General features: G+C 36.3%; 1 protein-coding gene across 1 annotated transcript in view; it reads right to left on the reverse strand.

The window, feature by feature from the left end:
* Positions 1 to 448: 448 nt before the first annotated feature.
* ERICH2 (glutamate rich 2) overlaps positions 449 to 21,070 on the reverse strand; it is a gene marked incomplete at its 5' end in the record, with an annotated part of 39,004 nt that continues 18,382 nt past the window's right edge. Inside the window, 3 exons of the mRNA XM_080799406.1 lie at positions 449 to 657; positions 1,315 to 1,386; positions 7,944 to 8,001. Coding sequence (XP_080655532.1) covers positions 536 to 657; positions 1,315 to 1,386; positions 7,944 to 8,001 — 252 coding nt within the window. The 3' untranslated portion in view covers positions 449 to 535. The remainder of the gene's footprint in view (positions 658 to 1,314; positions 1,387 to 7,943; positions 8,002 to 21,070) is intronic.

The following is a 21,070-nucleotide window of genomic DNA, read 5'->3' on the forward strand; positions in this document are numbered from 1 at the left end:
TAAAAAAAAAGTATAATAAAAAAAAAAAAGAGAGAGAAGGTAACATAAGGAGGTCTCAGCGAGATGTTGCTGGTTTTGAAGATGTAGGAAGGGGCCTTGAGCCAAGACTGTGCATAAGCTCTAGAAGTTGGAAAAAGCAAGCAAAGAGATGGTCTCCTAGGGTCTCCAGAGAGTGCAGCCTTGCCGACACCCTGATTTTGGCTGAGTGAGGCTCATTTTGGATTTCTGACCTCCAGAACTGTAAGATAATAAATTTGTGTTGTTTTAAGCTGAATGGATTAAGTGCACTAATGTGTGCAGAACAGTACCTGGCACACAATGAGTGCTATGTAAGCATTTTCAATTATTAATTTCCTCTCTGAGTAACTCACATAGAGGAAGAACCTAAATATTAGGAAGGAGCTCAAACCAATATGGATAAAATTATAACTGTGTGACAAATAAGGATCAAATTAAAATGCAGCTTTGTCCTTTATATTTCCATGGTATTCGGTAATGAAAATACATGAAGACTGAACCACAGCAGCAACTTTCATCACCCTTCTTCACATTCGTCAGAGCTTTCTTCACTTAGCTCCTCACTGGTTTCTCCTTCACTCTCACCGCTACTGTCTTCTTCACTATCTTCATCATCTTCCTCAGGATTCTGAGATTTCTCTGCCATGGAAAGGAAGAGAATTGCTTAAAATGTTCCTGACATTACTACTCTTTCAAAATCTTAACTCTTCTTGCTTCTCCCTCTACTAAGAAATATCTATCTTTGGAACACGAGGACTGAGATGAACTTTGCTGACTGGATGTAGGGTCAAAGTAGGTAGTGGTACGAAGAAGAATATAGTCTTACTGGTATAAAGATGTTTATGGATTTAGAGTAAATTTAAAACATAGGTCTATACAAAAAATTTTTTTTTTACTATTGTCACCATAATTCTTAATTAAATAGAATAGGAGTGAGATGTAGGGTAATTTAGAGGGTATTGGTTTTCCTTGGAATTGTGGGATAGCTCCTCTAACATGTGCAGCAGTTAGTATGTTCTATTCCTTGTGAAGACTCTGCCAGTGCCTGATGCCTGGTGACCAGGGGGTCTGCTTGACTTGGGCAGTTCTACCCCACAATGGGGGAAGGGGAGTTACCTGGGCCACCCATAAAGGACCACTCACAAAGGTTCATTAAACCATCCCAAGACAATAGTTAGCCTTTTCTTAACCACTTCCTGAGGGTGTGCTTCACCAATTCCCTGGGATGATTGGTTTTTAAATAGTGACTGCTCATAGTTCTCTGAGAAAGAAGGAACTTCAGTTTTTAAAATTTACCCATCAGCAACATTTCTTCGATAAGTGAGAAAAACTCCTTGGCCTCAGGATTTTCTGGTTCATAGATTAGGACTGAAAATAAACAACAGAATATTTGTTAATAATCTTCAAAGTATTTCAGCAAAAAGGCTCCTCAGAGTGAGACTGGAGCTGTCAATCAGAGTAAGTGAACACACATAAGCAATAAATACCAACAATTATTCTGCAGGAATACCTAAGTGCAAATAGAGGAAATGCTCTACTTATCATAGCTGCATTGTAAGAGAAAGAATTCTCATTATATTTTCTACCTCCTGTCTCAAAAATGCAATCTCCATCACATAAGGCTTTCCTCACATGCCTTGTAGACGAAGTGTTTTTTGACTATAGCCAAACAAGGGACATATCAGGCAAAATGTGGAGGCTTCACTAATGAGAAGACTGTGTGCCTTGAGTAGTATTCATAATTCTGCTTTATCCACTTAATGTTGTGACTCCCATGTAATATCTTAATGGCCCCCAGGGGGCACTGAAACATCAAGTGTGCCATTCACCTGGCTAACAGTAAGACAAATAATCGTGGATGGTTCATCCAGGCTCTGGTGCTTCTAGGACATCATCCCATATGGCTTTCATTCTGACACACCAAACCAGTATCTCTCTTAATCTACCTACATAACTTTACCATTGATCTAGGTTAGCATGACTGTGCGCCTGCTCAGAAGCTGCTTTTAAGGATCCTATAGGTATTTAGACACCTTTTAAGGTTTCTAATAAAAGTATCTTTCAATTCATTTTAAGTTGGACTAAAATATGCTTATCATTAGCAGTCTAAATCTTGCTCCGAGCCTTTTTACAGAGCAGTTTCTCCAACTCGCCCCTTGAGATACTAGGTTCTTAAGATACTAATACATATTTGGGAAACTAGGTCAAATGAGGTTAATCAGGGAAAGTTTACAGTAGAAGCAACGGCAGGATTTTACAGAACCATTAATATGTTCATAACTATTATGAATCTTATAAAGTGGAAAATGTGGTCTCCCCAACTTATTATTCCCATGGAATCCTTTTTGATGGAACACTTAATAAGAAATCTTAAATATAGTTTAGAAAATTTCATGTTGGAATTAGGATTATTCCATGAAACTAGAGTATGGGATCAGCTACTCTTATGGTTTAACAAAAACCACTGGCAAATGTCAATTTTCCCAAAGTGAGGGAAAGGTATCTGCTTTGAAACTTAGCCCAGAAGTGTATGTATTCTAGGTGATGAATAAAAAATTCTCCTTACTCTTTCACAGGCTAGTAGGGTTTGTAAAAGGGTAAGAAAAGCCTCTAGCACATTCAGGTAGTGTCCTGGGAGCTGTTCCCAACCTGAGCCCATAAGCAGATCCCAGTATGGGCCCTGCAGAAAGACTGTCAGATGTGAATCCTGGTGCTGCCACTGTCTAGTTGGGTCTCCTTGGGGAAAATATTTAATATCTCTGTATCTCAGTTTCTTTATCTGTAATAACACCATTGGCGACTTAAGGCTGTTTTGATGAATCAATGAGATAATGTAGATAAAGTACTTAGTCCAGTCCTTGGTTCATGGTGAGTGCCCAGATAACTGCTGGTTATCATGAGTTTTCTGGAAATGGTTTTGGATCTAGAGAAAGGCTTGGCTCCTTCCTAAACATTCAGTGAATGTTTCCTTCTGGCTAAAGAGCCAGGGCAGGAGCTGGGGGATTCTGCTGTTCGACTGCTCTCAATTGCTCTCAATCCCTCAGACTGGAGGCTGTTCTAGGCTAGACAGAACATTGGTCTTGTTTACTGTGGCATGCCTAGGAGAGTGCATGACACAGAGCTGGAGCTCTCAAAACATTAAAAAATGGAATAAGTGCATAATAGAAAGCAGTCCTTTCATGCCTAGATAAAATTATACCCTAGGTTAATAGGAAAAAGTGATTTATTTTACTCAAAAAAAGATGAGACGCCTGGGTGGCTCAGTGGGTTAAGCGTCTGCCTGCAGCTCAGGTCATGATCCTAGGGTCCTGGGATCAGGTCCTGCATCCAGCTCCTTGCTCAGCAGGAAGCCTGCTTTTCCCTCTGCCTGTGCTCTCTCTCTGACAAATGGATAAATAAAATCTTGAAAGGAAGGAAGGAAGGAAGGAAAAGAGAGAGAAAGGAAGAAAGAAAACAAACTTCATTGTATTTATCCTTCTGAAGATACATCTATCTGTATTTGTGTAAGACCAAAGTGATAAGAAATATTTTGGCTTTGAGGCCATTATTTTATATACTTACAATTATAATTGATGAAGTAGGTCTTCCAGGCCTAAATGATTTTTGTGTGTAAAATGTTGTGCTGCCTGTGAGCAGCACTGCTGTGCCCTGAAGAGAGTGAGCTTCAGGTTCCCTTCTTTTAGGTGAAGAGAACAATAAACAGATTGACTGGCACAAATCTCATAGTCAATCATGAGCTGAACTAAGAAAAGTACTTGGGACTCTTGACTTTCAGTCTAATTTAAAAACCACTTTTCCAGGATGCCTCCAATGCCTGGCAAGAAATGGCATATGGCTGGGATATCAGTTCTGCACCACACAGCAGGAAAACGGCTGAGGAAATATTGTGTGTGGAAAACAGATAAAATTCAAGCCTTCACTGACAAATAAAATTTCTTAGAGGAACCCAATATGTTTTTTTTTGTTTGTTTTTGTTTTTTTGTTTTTTTAAAATCAGGACAAAGAAAAGAAACCACAAGCACGTGGAATGCCAGGAGAGAAGCCCTGAAGCCCAATGGACCAATGGAGATATAAATGACTTTACTGTGATTGGATAGCAAGGAAACATACTAGCAACCAGTGGCTTTATTCAGAAAATGAGTTTATAAAACATTTCAGGAGGGACAAGTATGCATTATTTTATATAAATCAATTCCCTTAGATATAAAGAAAATATATTAGTTGACCACAGGAGACATTTTAAGCCTGATTGACCCAAAAAAGTATCCCCTTTCCAAATCCCTGCCTCCTCTACCAGAAATATAATTTTATTAACCAAGTGAGGAAATGGAAATATAGTAGGATATCAGAGGCTTTCAAGCCAGGCCTAGGATCTAATCCTAACTCTATCTCTTAGTAGTTGTGACTGGTGAATTAGTACTCCTCACTAAGACTCAGTTTTCTCTTCTGTAAAGTGGGGTTCATAAGTATCTGCCTCATAGAATTGTTTTAAGAATTAAACAAGGTGTTCAAGAATGCGCCCATTGTTAGTAAGTGCTCAATACATACATATACAAATACATAAATATATAAATAATCTGTTTACATACATAAATATACAAATAGAGAGAGAAAAAGGGAAATGTCTGGTAAAAGAGCTAGAAGATGGAAAAAAAAGACAAAACAATATACTGTAATCACATACATATACAATATTCTGGGGTCCATCCTAGATAAAAAAAAATTAATTTTGTCTGTTGTTCTGAATATAGAGAACAACTTCGGGCAGTCCTCAGCTAAGTGTTTCCTTTTAGCATCAAACTAGTACTTTCTAGAGTGTCTCCAACTCTCTGTTCTTTTTCTTTTTTCTTTCTTTTTTTAAGGTCTTATTTGACAGACAGAAAGAGAGCATAAGCAGGGGGAGCTGCAGGCAGAGGGAGAGGGAGAAGCAGGCTCCATGCTGAGCAGGGAGCCTGAGGAGGAAGCGGGGCTCAATCCCAGGACCTGAGCTGAAAGCAGACGCTCAAGGACAAAGCCACCCAGGAGCCCCAATTCTCTGTTCTTTCTTGAACTTGTTTGACATTGTTAATCCGGGGTCTCCCTAATTTCATACCATTGGCTAGAATCTGCCTCAGGGGTAGCCAATTCTATTTTTCATGCACCCACACCCTACTCCCATCTCTGGGCCTCTCTGCCCAAGTTTCTAATAATTCCTTCTTCTTGTAGGGAGCAGCGTTCTTTTCCAACTGGCTCCCTGGATCAGGGGCCTGTCTTAGGGCTCTCCATGCCTCCTTTCCTGTAGTCTAATCCTTAGTCTGAGGCACTGCTATTTGACACTGACAGAAAAGAGTGACTAGTGTTTCTGGATGAGCCAGTAGGAGTAAAATACCAAAGCAAACCATAGTTAATGTCAACCCCAAAATGGTTTAGAGCATGTGTGCTATGATTCCTGTTTCCTCTCCAGCTCCCAGCATAATGTCTGATACAGAGCTGGTGCTTGATGGGTAGTTGTTGGAAGGAAGGAAGGGAAGAAGGAAGAGACATGTTTTACAGGGACATAAACCCATTAGGATAGATCAGCTTGAACTTTTTCATCCCCACTGACCTGGCACTTAATGTGTGTTCACAGATTCTAGTCCAGTCAATAAGCATTTTATTGAGCACCTACTGTTTCTGTAGCATACTGCAGGCCAACAACCAAAACTGACCGATAGATGTGGTGATATCAGGGCATATATTTTGTAAGCTTCAGTCAGAGGCTTTCTAAAGTGATTGGTGGATATGGAAATACATATAAATTTTTCCATCATTAGGCTCCACAGGAGTCTCTGAGAACTGAAGGGGAAAGCTACAGACTCACCCACTTCTACTGCAGTCCTCAGGCAGGAAAGGTGCTATGGGAGGCAGCAGCTTGAGTTCTGATTCTGGCTGTACCACTAGCTCCCTGAAGAGTTGAAAAAGCTGCTTATCTTCTCTCTGCTTCTGCTTCTTCTTTTTTTTTTTTTTTGAGATTTTTATTATTTATTTATTTATTTATTTGACAGACAGAGATCACAAGTAGGCAGAGAGGCAGGCAGAGAGAGAGAGGAGGAAGCAGGCTCCCTGCTGAGCAGAGAGCCCAATGCGGGACTCGATTCCAGGATCCCGGGATCATGACCTGAGCTGAAGGCAGAGGCTTTAACCCACTGAGCCACCCAGGCGCCCCTGCTTCTGCTTCTATTTTATTTATAAAAATAGACAACTGGACACGATTCTCTTGAAGGATTCCTTCTGATCAGAAATTCTATGCTTATGTACCACCCCCAAATAGTTTTAATCAGGATATCTATTTGATGGCTCTAAAGGTCAAAGTGCTTGAAAGGATTATACAAGGCAAATTATTTTGGATAAGAGGATTATACAAGGCAAATTATTTTGGATAAAAAAATTAGTGTTAAAGCATTCAAGAAACCACTTTTAAAAATTAGCCAATGATTTAAGAAATACTGCATCCATAGTGGAGAATCTGTGTGAGGCAAGTGAGAGCAGATCCTCACAATCCTAATAGTAAGTTTTCACTCAAGGACTTTTTACTGTAAGACTTAGGTCTAACACTAGTTAATATTTTGAGTCCTATTATCAATAAAGTTTAATTGTAGAGTTGCCATTTGCTCTTTCAAAGTAATTTGACTAATATAGAAAAATGGGTAAAATAGTTAAAAAGACTGGATTTCAAAAGAGCAGGAATCTTTCAAAATCATTAAGTGGACTTTCTAAAATTGGAAATTAAAAACTTTGAAATTAAGAACTCACTGGGTAGTTTATTACTTTTAAAAAAACATTTATTTATTTATTTGAGAGAGAGATAGAGAGTGAGAGAGAGCACAAGCAGGAAGAGCAGCAGAGGCAGAGGGAGAAGCAGGCTCCCCGCTGAGCAGAGAGCCTGACATGGGGCTCCATCCAAGGACCCTGGGATCATGACCTGAGCCAAAGGCAGCCGCTTAACTGACTACCACTGGATAGTTTAAACAGCAGACTGAACACAGCAGAAGACAGGATAGGTTAACTCAAAAACAGGTAGGTCAATAGAAAAATTCCAAAATGAAGTATAGAAATAAAAAGAAATAGAAAAACAGGAGCTGAGTGTAAGACACATCAGTCAAATCACTAAAAACCAATGAAAGAAGGAAAAATAAGGTAGAGCTACTACTTTTCGACACTACTCGAAAAGTGTCTAATGATTTCCCACCTTGCTCAGAGAAAAAGCCAAAGTCCTTAAATTGTGGAAAGGTACTATGCAACCTACAGAACCTCCAAACTATAACCTCTTTGACTTCATCTCCTGTCACACTTCCCCTTGCATATTCTATGCTGGTTACATAGTCCTCCTCGCTGTTCCTCCTCAGGCACACTCACATCTCAGCATATATGCTATGAGTCCTGCCTTCCTGAACCATCTTACCCAAAACTGCTTTGCCTCTTTCTAGTACTTCTATTCTTTCTTCCCTACTTTATTTTTTCCCATGGTACCTCTCATTTATGACATGTTAATTATGTATGAATTTGTTATCTGCTGGACTAGATATCTTATTGACTGCTATATTTCCAGTGCCTAAAACAGTGCCTGGCACATGTAGGCACTCAAATATTTGTGGACTAAATGCATGTTAAGTAAAGTCTGCTGCACTCCCTGACACTTCTTTGAAACTAAAGGCATAAAGTTACTAACTATCATGAAGGTAAAGATTTTGACTTATTTTCCAGTGATGATTAGTTTTTGTTAGTTTATTCCACTCAAAGTTATTCTAGAAGTCTAAATTAGTCTTTATACCAATCAACTTACTAATAAGGAATCACTGAGACACTATCAAGGAATTCACCAGGCTACAATAATCAGGTCATCTTACATATTATGGAATGCATTTAGAAACAAAAAACATTAGAAAACAGAAGTATTTTGTACTTACTCATCTGACATAATTTTTTGGCCAAATGGTAGTCTTGGCCCATTTCTGCTCTCAGGAACTAGAAAACATTAAGAAATTCTTCAGATAAGTACTTCCAGAGAGAATTTAAATGTCAATTATAAACCCCCTAAAAAATATTCCATTAATGATGAACTATTTGGCTTTTAACATTTACAGGTTTTTCCAGGAGTGAATCTATAATCAATAAATCAATCCAAGAATATTTAAGGACTTCCCATGGCAAGGCCACAGAGAACAAGTACGATACCTCCATGTTGCTGCAGTCATACTACATATATACTACTTAACAATTTGAGAATACATAGGTTGATTCAACTGGCAGAGATAGTAAAGACATCTATCACTTAAATATCCCTTTGGTTCAGATACAACTTTTATTTGTAAACTTCATCCATGATTACATTATAATATTTAGTAAAAAAAAATTTACAATGATGTATATGTAATATTTTGCAGCTCTTTTACTGTCCAATTTTTGTTTTACTATTTTTATTGTTACAAAGTAGTACATATTTTTGTATGTAGGAAATTTAAAAACTAAATAAACACATTCTGTCCCCAATTAAAAAACATTTATATTTCTACCATCCAGAGATGTTTATTTTTAACATCTTCATGTGTACCATTTTAGTGTTTTTCCATCAATGAACACATATTTACAAAAATTAGCATTATTCGGTAACTTTTAAAAATAAACCACATATCATGATAATTTTCTCCCCATAAAATTAAACATTCTTATATTTTTTTTACTTAGGCTGTAGTTTATTAATCTAGTCTAACTTATTTAGACTGCTTCCATTAAAAAAAATAACCCTATACTTGGATGATTGTTGTTGCTTTTGCGAGATTTATTCTGAACACTGGCAGGTACGGTAGGCTTACTGGGCAAGAGACAGGGGCATGAATTATGAGAAAAGACACTTCCCACACATTTCCAGACATGTGATACATACCCAGGCACCATTTTAAGAAGTTCTTTACCAGTTTTCTTGGTTTCTTCCTTGAGTATTAGATTATTTACATTTTTCTAATGTAAACAGAATTCTTCTGAAGATTTTTCTACAAGCCATTACTTCACCACAATCCCCACTATTGTCATATTAATTAGTGCTCCATTAAACTCATTATACAGAATTCTGCATTTTTAAAATCTCTTTTTGTCTAAGGTTAAGATCCATCCATTTTTACTCCTATTTGTGGTTTCCTTCCATTTTAATTATGATACTTTGTGGTTTATCTATATTCTTTTCTCAAATATCCTGCTCTTAAACAGATACATTAATTTGGTTTTTACTTTGAATTTTGTTTGTTTAATTATTTTTCTTATTTACATTACATTTATTTTGTTCTTTTTCTAGCATTAATATTTCTGGCATTAATGTCATTAATGCCATTTCTGGCATTAATATTTAGTTCATTTGTTATCATTTCTCCTTTACTTTACCTTTTTAAATAGTATTATGTTTTAAGGATTTTATTTATTTGTCAGAGCGAGTGAGAGAGAGAGCAGAAGCAGGGGTTAGGGAGAGGGAGAAGCAGTGTCCCTACTGACCAGGAAACCTGATGCAGGACTGAATCTTAGAACCCTGGGGTCACGACAGGAGCCAAAGGCAGACACTTAATGACTGAACCACCCAGGAGCCCCAACTATTTTCTAAATAGTTTGTGTGTTTAGTTTTGATTTTGATTTTTTAATTCAAGTATCATCTGGAAGAATATCTTTTAGTTTTAAGTAGTTTTGCTTTTTTATTGTAGTTATTTTTGTTTTCAATGTGTAGTTTAATTGATCATAATCAGAGAATGTGACCAGTATAATATACAGCTTTGGTTTATGTTTTTATTTTGCTTATGTTAATGTTGTGTTTATGTTTATGTCCTTATTTGTTTGTGTTTATGCTTATTTTATCTTGTTTATGTTTAAATCATTTTGTTTATGTTTAAGTCATTTTGTTTATGTTTAAATCTTTACGGAAAATTTAAATATACACAGAAGTAGAAAAAATAGTAAAAGTAGTACGTGGCCCCAAATCTCACCTTCAAAAATTAATATTTTGTCAATCTGATTTTATCAATATCACTACATACTCTCTTTTCCCTACTTTGCCTAGATTATTTATTATTATTATTATTTTGCCAAATTATTTCAAAGCCTTTTACAGATATCATCTCATTTCACTTTAAATTAAAAACCCAATGACACTATGGCTATTACACCTAACAAAGTTAACAAGAATTTCTCAATATCGGCTAAGATCTAGTCTATTTAATGAAACATTATATTAACAGTACTAGCCTCAGAAAATGATAAGGAAAATGGAATCATTTTCAAAGTGTCTTTTGCATTGACCTATTTTGTTGTTGTTGTGTTAACAAAAATATACATAAATTCCTCTTAACAGTTCAAAATGCAGTGAAATTAAATTCATGCAATGGATATTTGGCTGAAGACTTTCATGAGAATTGCTTTAAACTTCAAAGTCAAGCTAAAATGAGAAGAAAGGTTTAAAAAATTGGTTTGAAATTATTTGTGACATTTAAAATAAAGAGTTAGGAATTTCAGGGAAGATGGCAGAGTAGGAGGACCCTAAACTCCTTCATCCCACAGATACAACTAGATAACACTCATAACTGCAACAACACATATAATGACCCAAAGACTGGCCAAACAAACTCCACAACTAGATGTAGAGAAGAGGCCACATCGACCAGGATTGAGAGGGCAAGGACTCAGTGGGAACCTAAACTCAATGGATCTGAATACTGGAGGGAGGTAGCCAAGGGAGATACGGGCATAAAGAGGGATGAGAAACAGATTTTCACATGGGGGAGCCTGCAAGGGGAAGAGGAATCCCCATAGCATTTGGCTTCAAAATTCAGAGGGGTTGAATTCTGTGAGTGCTTACAACCATTGGGACTTAAAGCCTGGAACTTTAAAAATCAGCAGGCTTGGCTCTGGGACAACCCAGAGGGCAAGAGGAAGTTGAGCCCCTACCATTAAAGAGAGAGCAGAGCAAAGAGCCTGCAGAGATACAGCTTGGAAACAGCAGTTTGAAAGGCACCTGGGGCTTATGGGAGGGAGAGTGAGTTAAGGAGCTGAGAGTTCGCTGAGGAACTTCTCCAGGAACAAAGGAGCTGGTAGGCTCCATTACCTCCCAACCCCATCATGAACACACAACCACCTGTGGGAACTGGCACAGCAGTGGCATTCTCTACCTAACTTGCTTACACCACATCCCCCCTGCAGCCAGGCATGCACTTAGTGCTGGTGCTGCAGATCCCCTCCTCCAGAAAACCCCTGCAAAACTTGCCAACACTGCCTCTCCTGGCCTCTCATGGAGGACCTGTGCACCTTTGTTAAAACAGCACCCCCTGCCCACGTGTGTTTTGTGGAGCACCCAGCTAGCCCTATATCCATGGTGGCTGTTCATCCCCCATGGAGGAGGGCCAGTGCCACCTAGTTAAAAGTGCACATCCTGCCCACTACTTTCAAGAGAAAGAGACTGTAGCTGATGTTCCTAACACAAAGAAACAGACACGGAGAGTTAGGCAAAATGAGGAGACAGAGGAATATGTCACAAATGAAAGAATAGGACAAAATCACAGCAAAAGACCTCAGTGGAACAGATATAAGTAATATGCCTGATAGAGAATTTAAAGAATGATCATAAAGATACTCACTGGACTTGAGAAAAGAGTGGAAGACATCAGTGAGATCTTTAACACAGAGATAATAAAGAACCAATCAGAGATAAAGAACATAATAAATGAAATTAAAAATATACTTGGTCTGGGGCGCCTGGGTGGCTCAGTGGGTTAAAGCCTCTGCTTTTGGCTCCAGTCATGATCCCAGGGTCCTGGGATCGAGCCCCACATTGGGCTCTCTGCTCAGCAGAGAGTCTGCTTCCTCCTCTCTCTCTCTCTCTGCCTACTTGTGATCTCTATCTGTCAAATAAATAAATAAAATCTTTTAAAAAAATACACTTGGAATAAATAGCATGCTGGACTAAGCAGAGGAATGAATTAATGAACCAGAAGACAGAGTAATGGAAAGTAATCAAGCTGAACAAATGAGAAAAAAAAGGACCATGTAAAATGAAAATAGACTTAGGGAAATCAGTGACTCGATCAAGTATAATGACATTCACATTACAGGGATCCCAGAAGAAGAAAGAGAAAAGGGGCAGAAATTTTATTTGAAGAAATAATAGCTGAAAATTTCCCTAATCTATAGAAGAAAACAGATACCTAGATCTAGGAGGCACAGAGACCTCCCCTATTAAAATCAACCAAAGGAGATCCACACCAAGACACACAGTAATCAAAATGGCAAAAAGTAGTGATAAAAAGGGTTTTTTTGAAGGAGCAAGAGAAAAGAAGACAGTTACATAGGGAAAACCCGTAAGGCTATCCGTAGATTTTTCAGCAGAAATTTCTGTAGGCCAGAAGAAAGTTGCACATTATACTCAAAGTGCCGAATGGGGAAAACTCGCTGCAAAGAATACTTTATCCAGAGCAAGGCTATCATGAAGAATAGAATGAGAGAAGAGTTTCTAAGACAAACAAAAACTGAAGGAGTTCAAGACCACTAAATCAGCCCTACAAGAAATATTAAGGGGAACTCTTTGAGTGGAAAGACCATAAGTGAGAGTATGAAAGTAGGAAACACAGAAGCAGTAAAATTAAATATTTCTATAAAAAATCAGTCAAGGGATTCACAAAATGGAAGGATGTAAAATATGATACCATATACTTAAAACATGGTGAGGAGAGGAGTAAATAATGGATTCAAACTTAAGTGACCATCAACTTAATATAGACTGCTATATTCAGAAGATGTTATAAATAAATCTAATAGTTACCATAAATCAAAAATCACTAATAGACAGATAGGCAAAGAATAAAGAAAAAGGAGTGCAAGTATACCATTAAAGAAAGTCAATGAACAATTAAAGAGAGCAAGAGAAGGATCAGCAAAAACTATAAAAACAACCATAAAACAAGTAACAAAATGGCAATAAATACATATCAATAATTACTTTGAATGGAAATGGACTTAGCACTCCAATCAAAAGACACAAGGTGACAGAGTGGATAAAAAACCAAACCCAAATCTATATGCTGCCTACAAGAGACTCATTTCAGACCTAAAGACACCTTCAGATTGAAAGTGAAGGGATGGAGAAACATTCTTCATGTAATTGGATGTCAACAACAACAACAAGAAGAACAAAAGGCCACAGTAGCAATACTTATAATGGACAACTAGACCTTATCAGACAAACAAGAGGCAAAGAAAGACACTTAATAATAAAAAGGGGACAATCCAACAAGAAGATATAACAATTGTAAATGCTTATGTACCCAATGTGGAGTACCCAAATACATAAAACAGTTAATAACAAATATAAAGAAACTAATCAACAGTAATACAATTATAGTAGGGAATGTAGGGGACTTTAACACCCCACTTACATCAATGTACAGATCATCCAAACAGAAAATCAACAAGGAAAGAGTGGCTTTGAAAGACACACTGGGCCAGATGGATTTAATGGATATATTCATAACATTCCATCCTAAACAACAGACTACACATTCTTTTCAAGTACACATGGAACATTCTCCAGAATAGATCACATATTATGCCAAAAACAAGCTTTAACAAATCCAAAAAGATCAAAATCATACCATGAATCTTTTCTGACCACAACACTATGTCTAGAAATCAGCCATAAGAAAAAATCTGGAAAATCCACAGATACATGGAGGTCAGGCAACATGCTGCTAAATAATGAACAGGTCAAACAAGAAATCAAATAAATCAAAAAGTACATGGAAACAAAGAAGAATGAAAACACAATGATCCAAAACTTTTGGGATGCAGCAGAAGCAGTTCTAAGAGGCAAGTTTATAGCAATAGAGGTCTACCTCAAGAAGCAAGAAAAATCTCAAATACACAACCTAAACTTACACCTAAAGGAGCTAGAAAAAGAACAACAAACAAAACCCAAAAGTAGCAGAAGGAAGGAAATGATAAAGATTGAGCACAAGTGATATAGAAACTAAAACAAAACAAAGCAAAAAACCCATAGAACAGATCAATGAAACCAGAAGCTGGTTCTTTGAAAAGAATAACAAAATTGATAAGCCTCTAGCCAGAGTCATAAAAAGAGAAAGAGAGAGAGAGAGAGAGAGAGGGGACTCAAATAAACAAATCAGAAATGAAAGAAGATAAATAACAACCAATACCACAGAAATACAAAGTATTATAATGAATATTATGAAACACTTTATGTCAACAAATCAGACAACCAAGAATAAATGGATAAATTCCTGGAAACATATAACCTACCAAAACTGAAGCAGGAAGAAATAGAAAATCTGAACAGACTGAGTACCAGCAATGAAATTGAATCAGTAATCAAAAAACTCCAAACAAACAAAAATCCAAGATGAGAGGCTTTGCAGGCTAATTCTACCAAACATTTAGAGTTAACACCTGTTCTTCTCAAACTATTCTAACAAGTACAAGAAGAAGGAAAACTTTCAAATTCACTCTAGGAAGCCAGCATTACTCTGATACCCAAACCAGAAAAAGACACCACAAAAAAAAAAAAAAAAAAAAAAGAGAGAGAGAGAGAGAGAGAGAGAGAGAGAACTGCAGGCCAATACCTCTGATGAATATAGATGCAAAAATCCTTAATAAAATACTAGCAAACCAAATCCAACAAGGCATTAAAAAAGCTATCACCACTATCAAGTGGGATTTATTCCCAGGATGCATGAGCGGTTTAATATTTGTAAATCAATGTGATACATCAAAAAGAGAAAGGATAAAAACTATATAACCATTTCAATAGATGCAGAAAAAGCATTTGACAAAGTATAACATCCATTCATGATAAAAGCCTGCAAAACAAAGTAGGTTTAGAGAGAACATACCTCAACATAATAAAGGCTATATATGAAAATCCATAGCGAACATCATCCTCAATGGGGAAAAATTGAAAGCTTTTCCCTTAAGGACAAGAACAAGACAAAAATGTCAACTCTTACCACTTTTATTCAACATAGTACTGGAAGTCCTAGCCACAGCAATCAGACAACAAAAAGAAATAAAAGGCATCCAAATCAGTTAAGGAAGAAGTAAAACTTTACTCGCAGATGACATTATACTAGATATAGAAAACCCAAAAGGCTCCACAAAAAAAACTGCTAGAACTGATAAATGAATTTAGTAAAGTCACAGTATACAAAACCAATGTACAGAAATCTGTTGCCCTTCTATACACTAACAACGAGGCAGCAGAAAGAGAAATTAAGAAAACAATCTCATTTATAATTGCACCAAAAATAATAAGATAATAGCAATAAACCTAACCAAAGAGGTGAAAGACATATACTCTGAAAACTACCAAACACTGATGAAAGAAATTGAAGACAATGCAAAGAAGTGGAAAGACATTCCATGGTCATGGATTGGAAGAATAAATACTATTAAAATGTCCATACTACCCAAAGCAATCTACACATTTAATGCAATCTGTATCAACATATCAAAAACACTTTCCACAGAACTAGAACAAATAATCCTAAAAGTCGTATGGAACCACAAAATATCCCAAATAGTCAAAGGAATCTTGAAAAAGAAAAACAAAGCTGGAGGTATCACAATTCCAGACTTCAAATTATATTACAAAGCTATAGAAATCAAAACAGTATGGAACTGGCACAAAAATAGACAAATAGATTAACAGAACAGAATAGAAAGCCAGGAACCAAATCCACCATTATATGGTCAATTAATCTTCAACAAAGTGGGAAAGAATAGCCAATGGGAAAAAGACAGTCTTCAACAAATGGCACTGGGAAAACCGGTCAGACACACATGCAAAAGAATGAAACTGGACCACTTTCTTACACTATACACAAAAATAAACTCAAAATAGATTAAAGACCTAAATGTGAGGCATGAAACCATAAAAATCCTAGAACAGAACACAAGCAATAATGTCTCTAACATCAGCCATAGCAACATTTTTCTAGGTATGTCTCGTGAGGAAAGGGAAACAAAAGCAAAAATAAACTACTGGGACTACATCCAAATAAAAAGCTTCTGTGCAGCAAAGGAAGCAATCAACACAATTAAAAGGTAACCTACTGATTGGAAGAAGATATTTGCAAATGACAAATCTGATAAAGGGTTAGTATCCAAAATCTATAAAGAACTTATACGACTCAACACCCAAAAACCAAATAATCCAATTAAAAAAATGGGCAGGACATGAACAAACATTTCTCCCAAGGAGACCTTTAGATGACCAAGATATACATGAAAAGATGCTCAGTATCACTCATCATCCCCTGGTGATACAAACTGCAAATCAAAATTATAATAAGATATCACCTCACACCTGTTGGAATGATAAAAACACAAGAAACAGCAAGCGTATGGAGGGAAAGGAACCCTCCGGCACTGTTGGTGGGAATGCAACCGGTGCTGCCGCTGGAAAACAGTACAGAGGTTCCTCAAAAAGTTAAAAAAAAGAACTACCCTATGATCCAGTAATTGCACTACTGGGTATTTGCCCCCAAAGCACAAAAACACTAATTCAAAGGGATGCATGCACCCCAATGTTTATTGCAGCATTATTTACAATAGCCAAATTACAGATGCAGACCCAAGTGTTCATTGATAGAAAAATGGCTAAAGAATGGAATATATATACACAATATATCATAATATATTATAATGTAACAAAATATAATTTATAATACTATATATTATAATACATAATAATAATATAAAATATTATAATATATATATGATGGAATATTATGGATTAAAGAATACACTTGCCATGACAAAAAAAAGGAAAGATTGTAACAATGAATATATGTACACATTTTACCTAGATTCAATGTTTCTTAACATTGTGCTACATTTGCTTTATCTCTCTCTTTTGATAAATAAGGTGTAGATATAGCCTACATATATATATTTTTCCAAGAAACATTTGAAAGTAAGTTTCAGACATCATAAAACTTCACCCTGAAATATTCGAGCATGGGTCTCCTAAGTTTATGCTTCACTGTAACATCATATCCTTACCACATCTAAGAAAATTAACAATAATTCTGTAATAAAATATTACATTTAAATTGAGCATTCCCAATTTGTCTATAACTATAAACTATAACTATAAACTATAACTATAAATGCTTCTATAGTTAGATTTTTTTCCGTCAGGATTCCACGAAAATTCATGTTTTTAGTTGTTAACCACTTTTATTTTTTTTTTTAAATCCAGTACAGATAACATACAGTGTTATATTAGTTTCAGGTATATAATATAGTGATTCAACAATTTCATACATCACCTACTGCTCATCACAAGTGCACTCCTTAATCCCCATCATCTCTTTCACCCATACCCCTCCTACCTCCCATCTGGTAATTGTCAGTTTATTCTCTATAGTTAACTGTTTGTTTCTTGGTTTGCGTCTAATCCTTCAAGTTTTCTATACGCTTGAAAATTTTCAAAATAAAAAATTGAGGGGTGCCTGGGTGGCTCAGTCTGTTAAGGGCCCATCTCTTGATTTCAGCTCAGGTCAAGATGTCATGGGTCATAAAACTGAGTCCTGTGTCAGGCTCCACACTCAGCAGAGTCTGCGTGAGATTCTCTCTCTTCCCCTCTGCCCCTCCCCCCAACTCTCTCACTCTCAAATAAATAAATCTTAAAAAAAAAATTATAAGTTGAGAAAATTAAAAAGGGATGCATTCTGAAAACAGAGTTTAAGCACAGGTATAGCCTAAGATATGACAATAAGCAATCTCATATTGTCTGGATATTTATCTGAAAATGAAGTCATGGATTACTTTTATAATTAAATGTCAAAAAGCAAATAGAAATAAAATGAACAACTCTAAAGAGTTGTTTGGTTATGGCAAATAGAATTTGAATGCCTTATGATTCATGAATGATTTAGATGTTCATTCAAAGGAAATGTGCTTAAGTAAAATCTTTCCAATACTGGCATCAATTTTTTTCTCCCTTGTTAAAAGCAACTTATAATATTAAGGAAGTTTCAAAACTCTCTCTATATGCTTTATTCTTTATTCCATATTCTTTATGTTTTATTCTTTCTATATGCTTTATTCTAGGAGGAAAATATAACAAATGTATCTGATTTCTTTATATGATTCCATGGCTAGCATTTGGGTTAAATTATATAAAAAGGCAAGCATAGGGGCACCTGGGAGGCCCAGTTGGTTAAGCAACTGCCTTGGGCTCAGGTCATGATCCCAGAGTCCTGGGATAGAGCCCTGCATCAGGCTCCCTACTCAGCAGGGAGGCTGCTTCTCCCTCTCCCTCTGTTGTTCCCCCTTTATGTGCTCCTGCTCCCCTTCTGTCAAATAAATATAAAATCTTAAAAAAAAAAAAAAAAGCAAGCAAGCACATCAGTATTTTTCTTTATGCGAAAACTCTAATTGAGGCTTCTAGCCGTGATGAAGTTAACGGAGACCAGATTTACTCTCCTTCCTAAAACAACCAGAAAATTGTACAAAATATATGAAACAAGAGTTTTCAGTAATTGACAGCAGCTGTCACAGGAGAGTGATCTGAGAGAAGGGAAACAGATGGGTCCTATGATTGCCTCAGTTTACAGCTGTGGGCTGTCTTCAGGTACCAGCACAGGCAGGCAGCATCCAGAGACCAGTGATCTGAGTTGAAATAAGACAGTCTGAAGTTCAGAAAGGCCAATATTATATTTTTAAGCAGCTCCAGCAATCTGCAGAGGTATCTTTTTGAGCCTTTGGCTGGAATTCATCTGCATATGAGTATGCAGAAATGATCTGAGGCTAGAAAAAGAACTTTTTGATGAGCAGGTAGAACAACCAATGGATCTCACACAGGGCTGAACAGAGATCAGGTTTTCTCCAGCCTGAGTGGAAAGTCATCTTAATACACAGATTAATGGGCAGAGTCCCCATTAGGGCATTGCCTTAGTCATCTCCCTATAATGTAAAGGCTGTTCTGGACCCTCCCAACAAAGCATAAAAAGCAAGACTCTAAAAGAAACCTGATTCCAAGAAACTCAACTATGTCTCAGTTCAAAAATCCAAAAATATTTAAAGGAAAACAACAAAACTTATATCAAAGAGCATAAAATTTATAATGTCTAGGGTTCAGTAAAAAATTACCAGGCATGCAAAGATGCAGAAAAATATGACCCATATACTGGAGAAAACTTAATCAATAGAAACTGACCCAGGATTAAAAAATTACAAAAATGACAGCACAGCTGAGAAGCATGTTAATATATGTCATTATTAATGTCTTATAAAATATGTCATTACAAATATGTCATATACTCAAAAGTAAAATATGAACATGATGAAAATAGATATAAAATATTTAAATAAAACTTGTAGAGATGATAAAATATGTGCAATTTTATATATACACACACAGAGAGAGAAAAAGAGAGGGAGAGAGAAAGGGTGGGAGGTTGGGATTAAATGGCAGATTATAACCACAAAGAAAAGATCGGAACTTGAAGACAGAGTAAGAGAAATTTCTAAAATGAAATATATAGAGAAAACAAACAAAAAAGGGACATCAGTGACCTTTGGGGCAACACTGGGTGATCTTACATGTAACTTGTAGCTCTCAGAAGAAGAAAGGGAGAGCAGAGTTCAAAAAAATGATTTGAAGACTTGATAACTGAATATTTTCCAAATCTGGTATAAACTATAAACTCATTGATCCAAGAATCTCAATGAACAGAAACAACATGAAGAATAGCACATCAAGGTACATCATAATCAAATTGCCAAAAATAACAATACAAAAGAAAAAAAATTATTAAAGTCTCAGAAAAAGACATATACAGTTGGACAAAAGTAGTAACAGCAGACATCTTGTCTGAAACAATGCAAACTATTTGACAACGAAGCAGTCTTTCGAAGTACAGATCTTCCTCAATTTACAATGGGGTTATAGCCCAATAAACGCTCATAAATTGAAATAAGTTGAAAATGCATTTAAGGTGCACCTGGGTGGCTCAGTCATTAAGTGTCTGCCTTCAGCTCAGGTCATGATCCCAGGGTCCTGGAATCGAGCCCCGCATTGGGGGGGGGTCCCTGCTCTGTGGGGGGCCTGTGTCCCCTCTCCCACTTCCCCTGCTTGTGTTCCCTCTCTCGCTGTGTCTCTCTGTCAAATGAGTAAATGAAATCTTTAAAAAAAATGCATTTAATACACCTAGTCCACCAAACATAACTTAGCCTAGCCTACCTTAAACATGCTCAGACCACTTATATTAGCCTACAGTAGGGCAAAATCATATATCAAAACCTATTTTATACTAAAGTATTGAGTATTTCTTGTAACTTACTGAATACTGTACTAAAAATGAAAAACATAATGATTGTAGTGTATCAGGATATAAACATATCCTCGTGATGGCTTGGCTGGCAGGGAGTTGCAGCTGCCCAGCATCATGAGAGAGTAATCATACCACACATCACTAGCTGAGAAGGAAATGAAAATTCAAATTTAAAACTTTTACTGAATACGTATCATTTTCACATAATTGTAAGGTAAAAAAATTCTAAGTTGAACCATTATAAGTCAGGGACCATCTATACTGAAAAATACCTGGTTACTTATAAATCTCTAGCTCATGCATCCTTTAAAAATGAAGATAAAATTAAGACTTTTTCAGACAAACAAAAGCTAACAGTATTCACTGCTGGCAGAACTGCATTATAAAAAAATACTATAGCAAGTTTTTCAGGTAAAAGGAAAATAATATCAGGTGAAAATTCAGATCAACAGAAAGCTATGTAGAACACCAGAAATGTGTTCCAAAAAAGATATTTTCCAATTCAAAAAACTTTTAAAAATATCGACAACTAAAACTAAAAATAATAACAATGTACTATAGGGTTTATAATATACATGGAAGTAAAATGTATGACAATAATATAAAGGATAAGAAGGGGGTTTTAAAATGTTCTGTTATAAAGTTCTTACAATATATATGAAGTTATATAATGTTAATTAGACTGTGATACCACAAGTGGGATAAAACTGTTT

This window comes from Martes martes, assembly GCF_963455335.1.
Source record: "Martes martes genome assembly, chromosome: 3".
NCBI lineage: Eukaryota > Metazoa > Chordata > Mammalia > Carnivora > Mustelidae > Martes > Martes martes.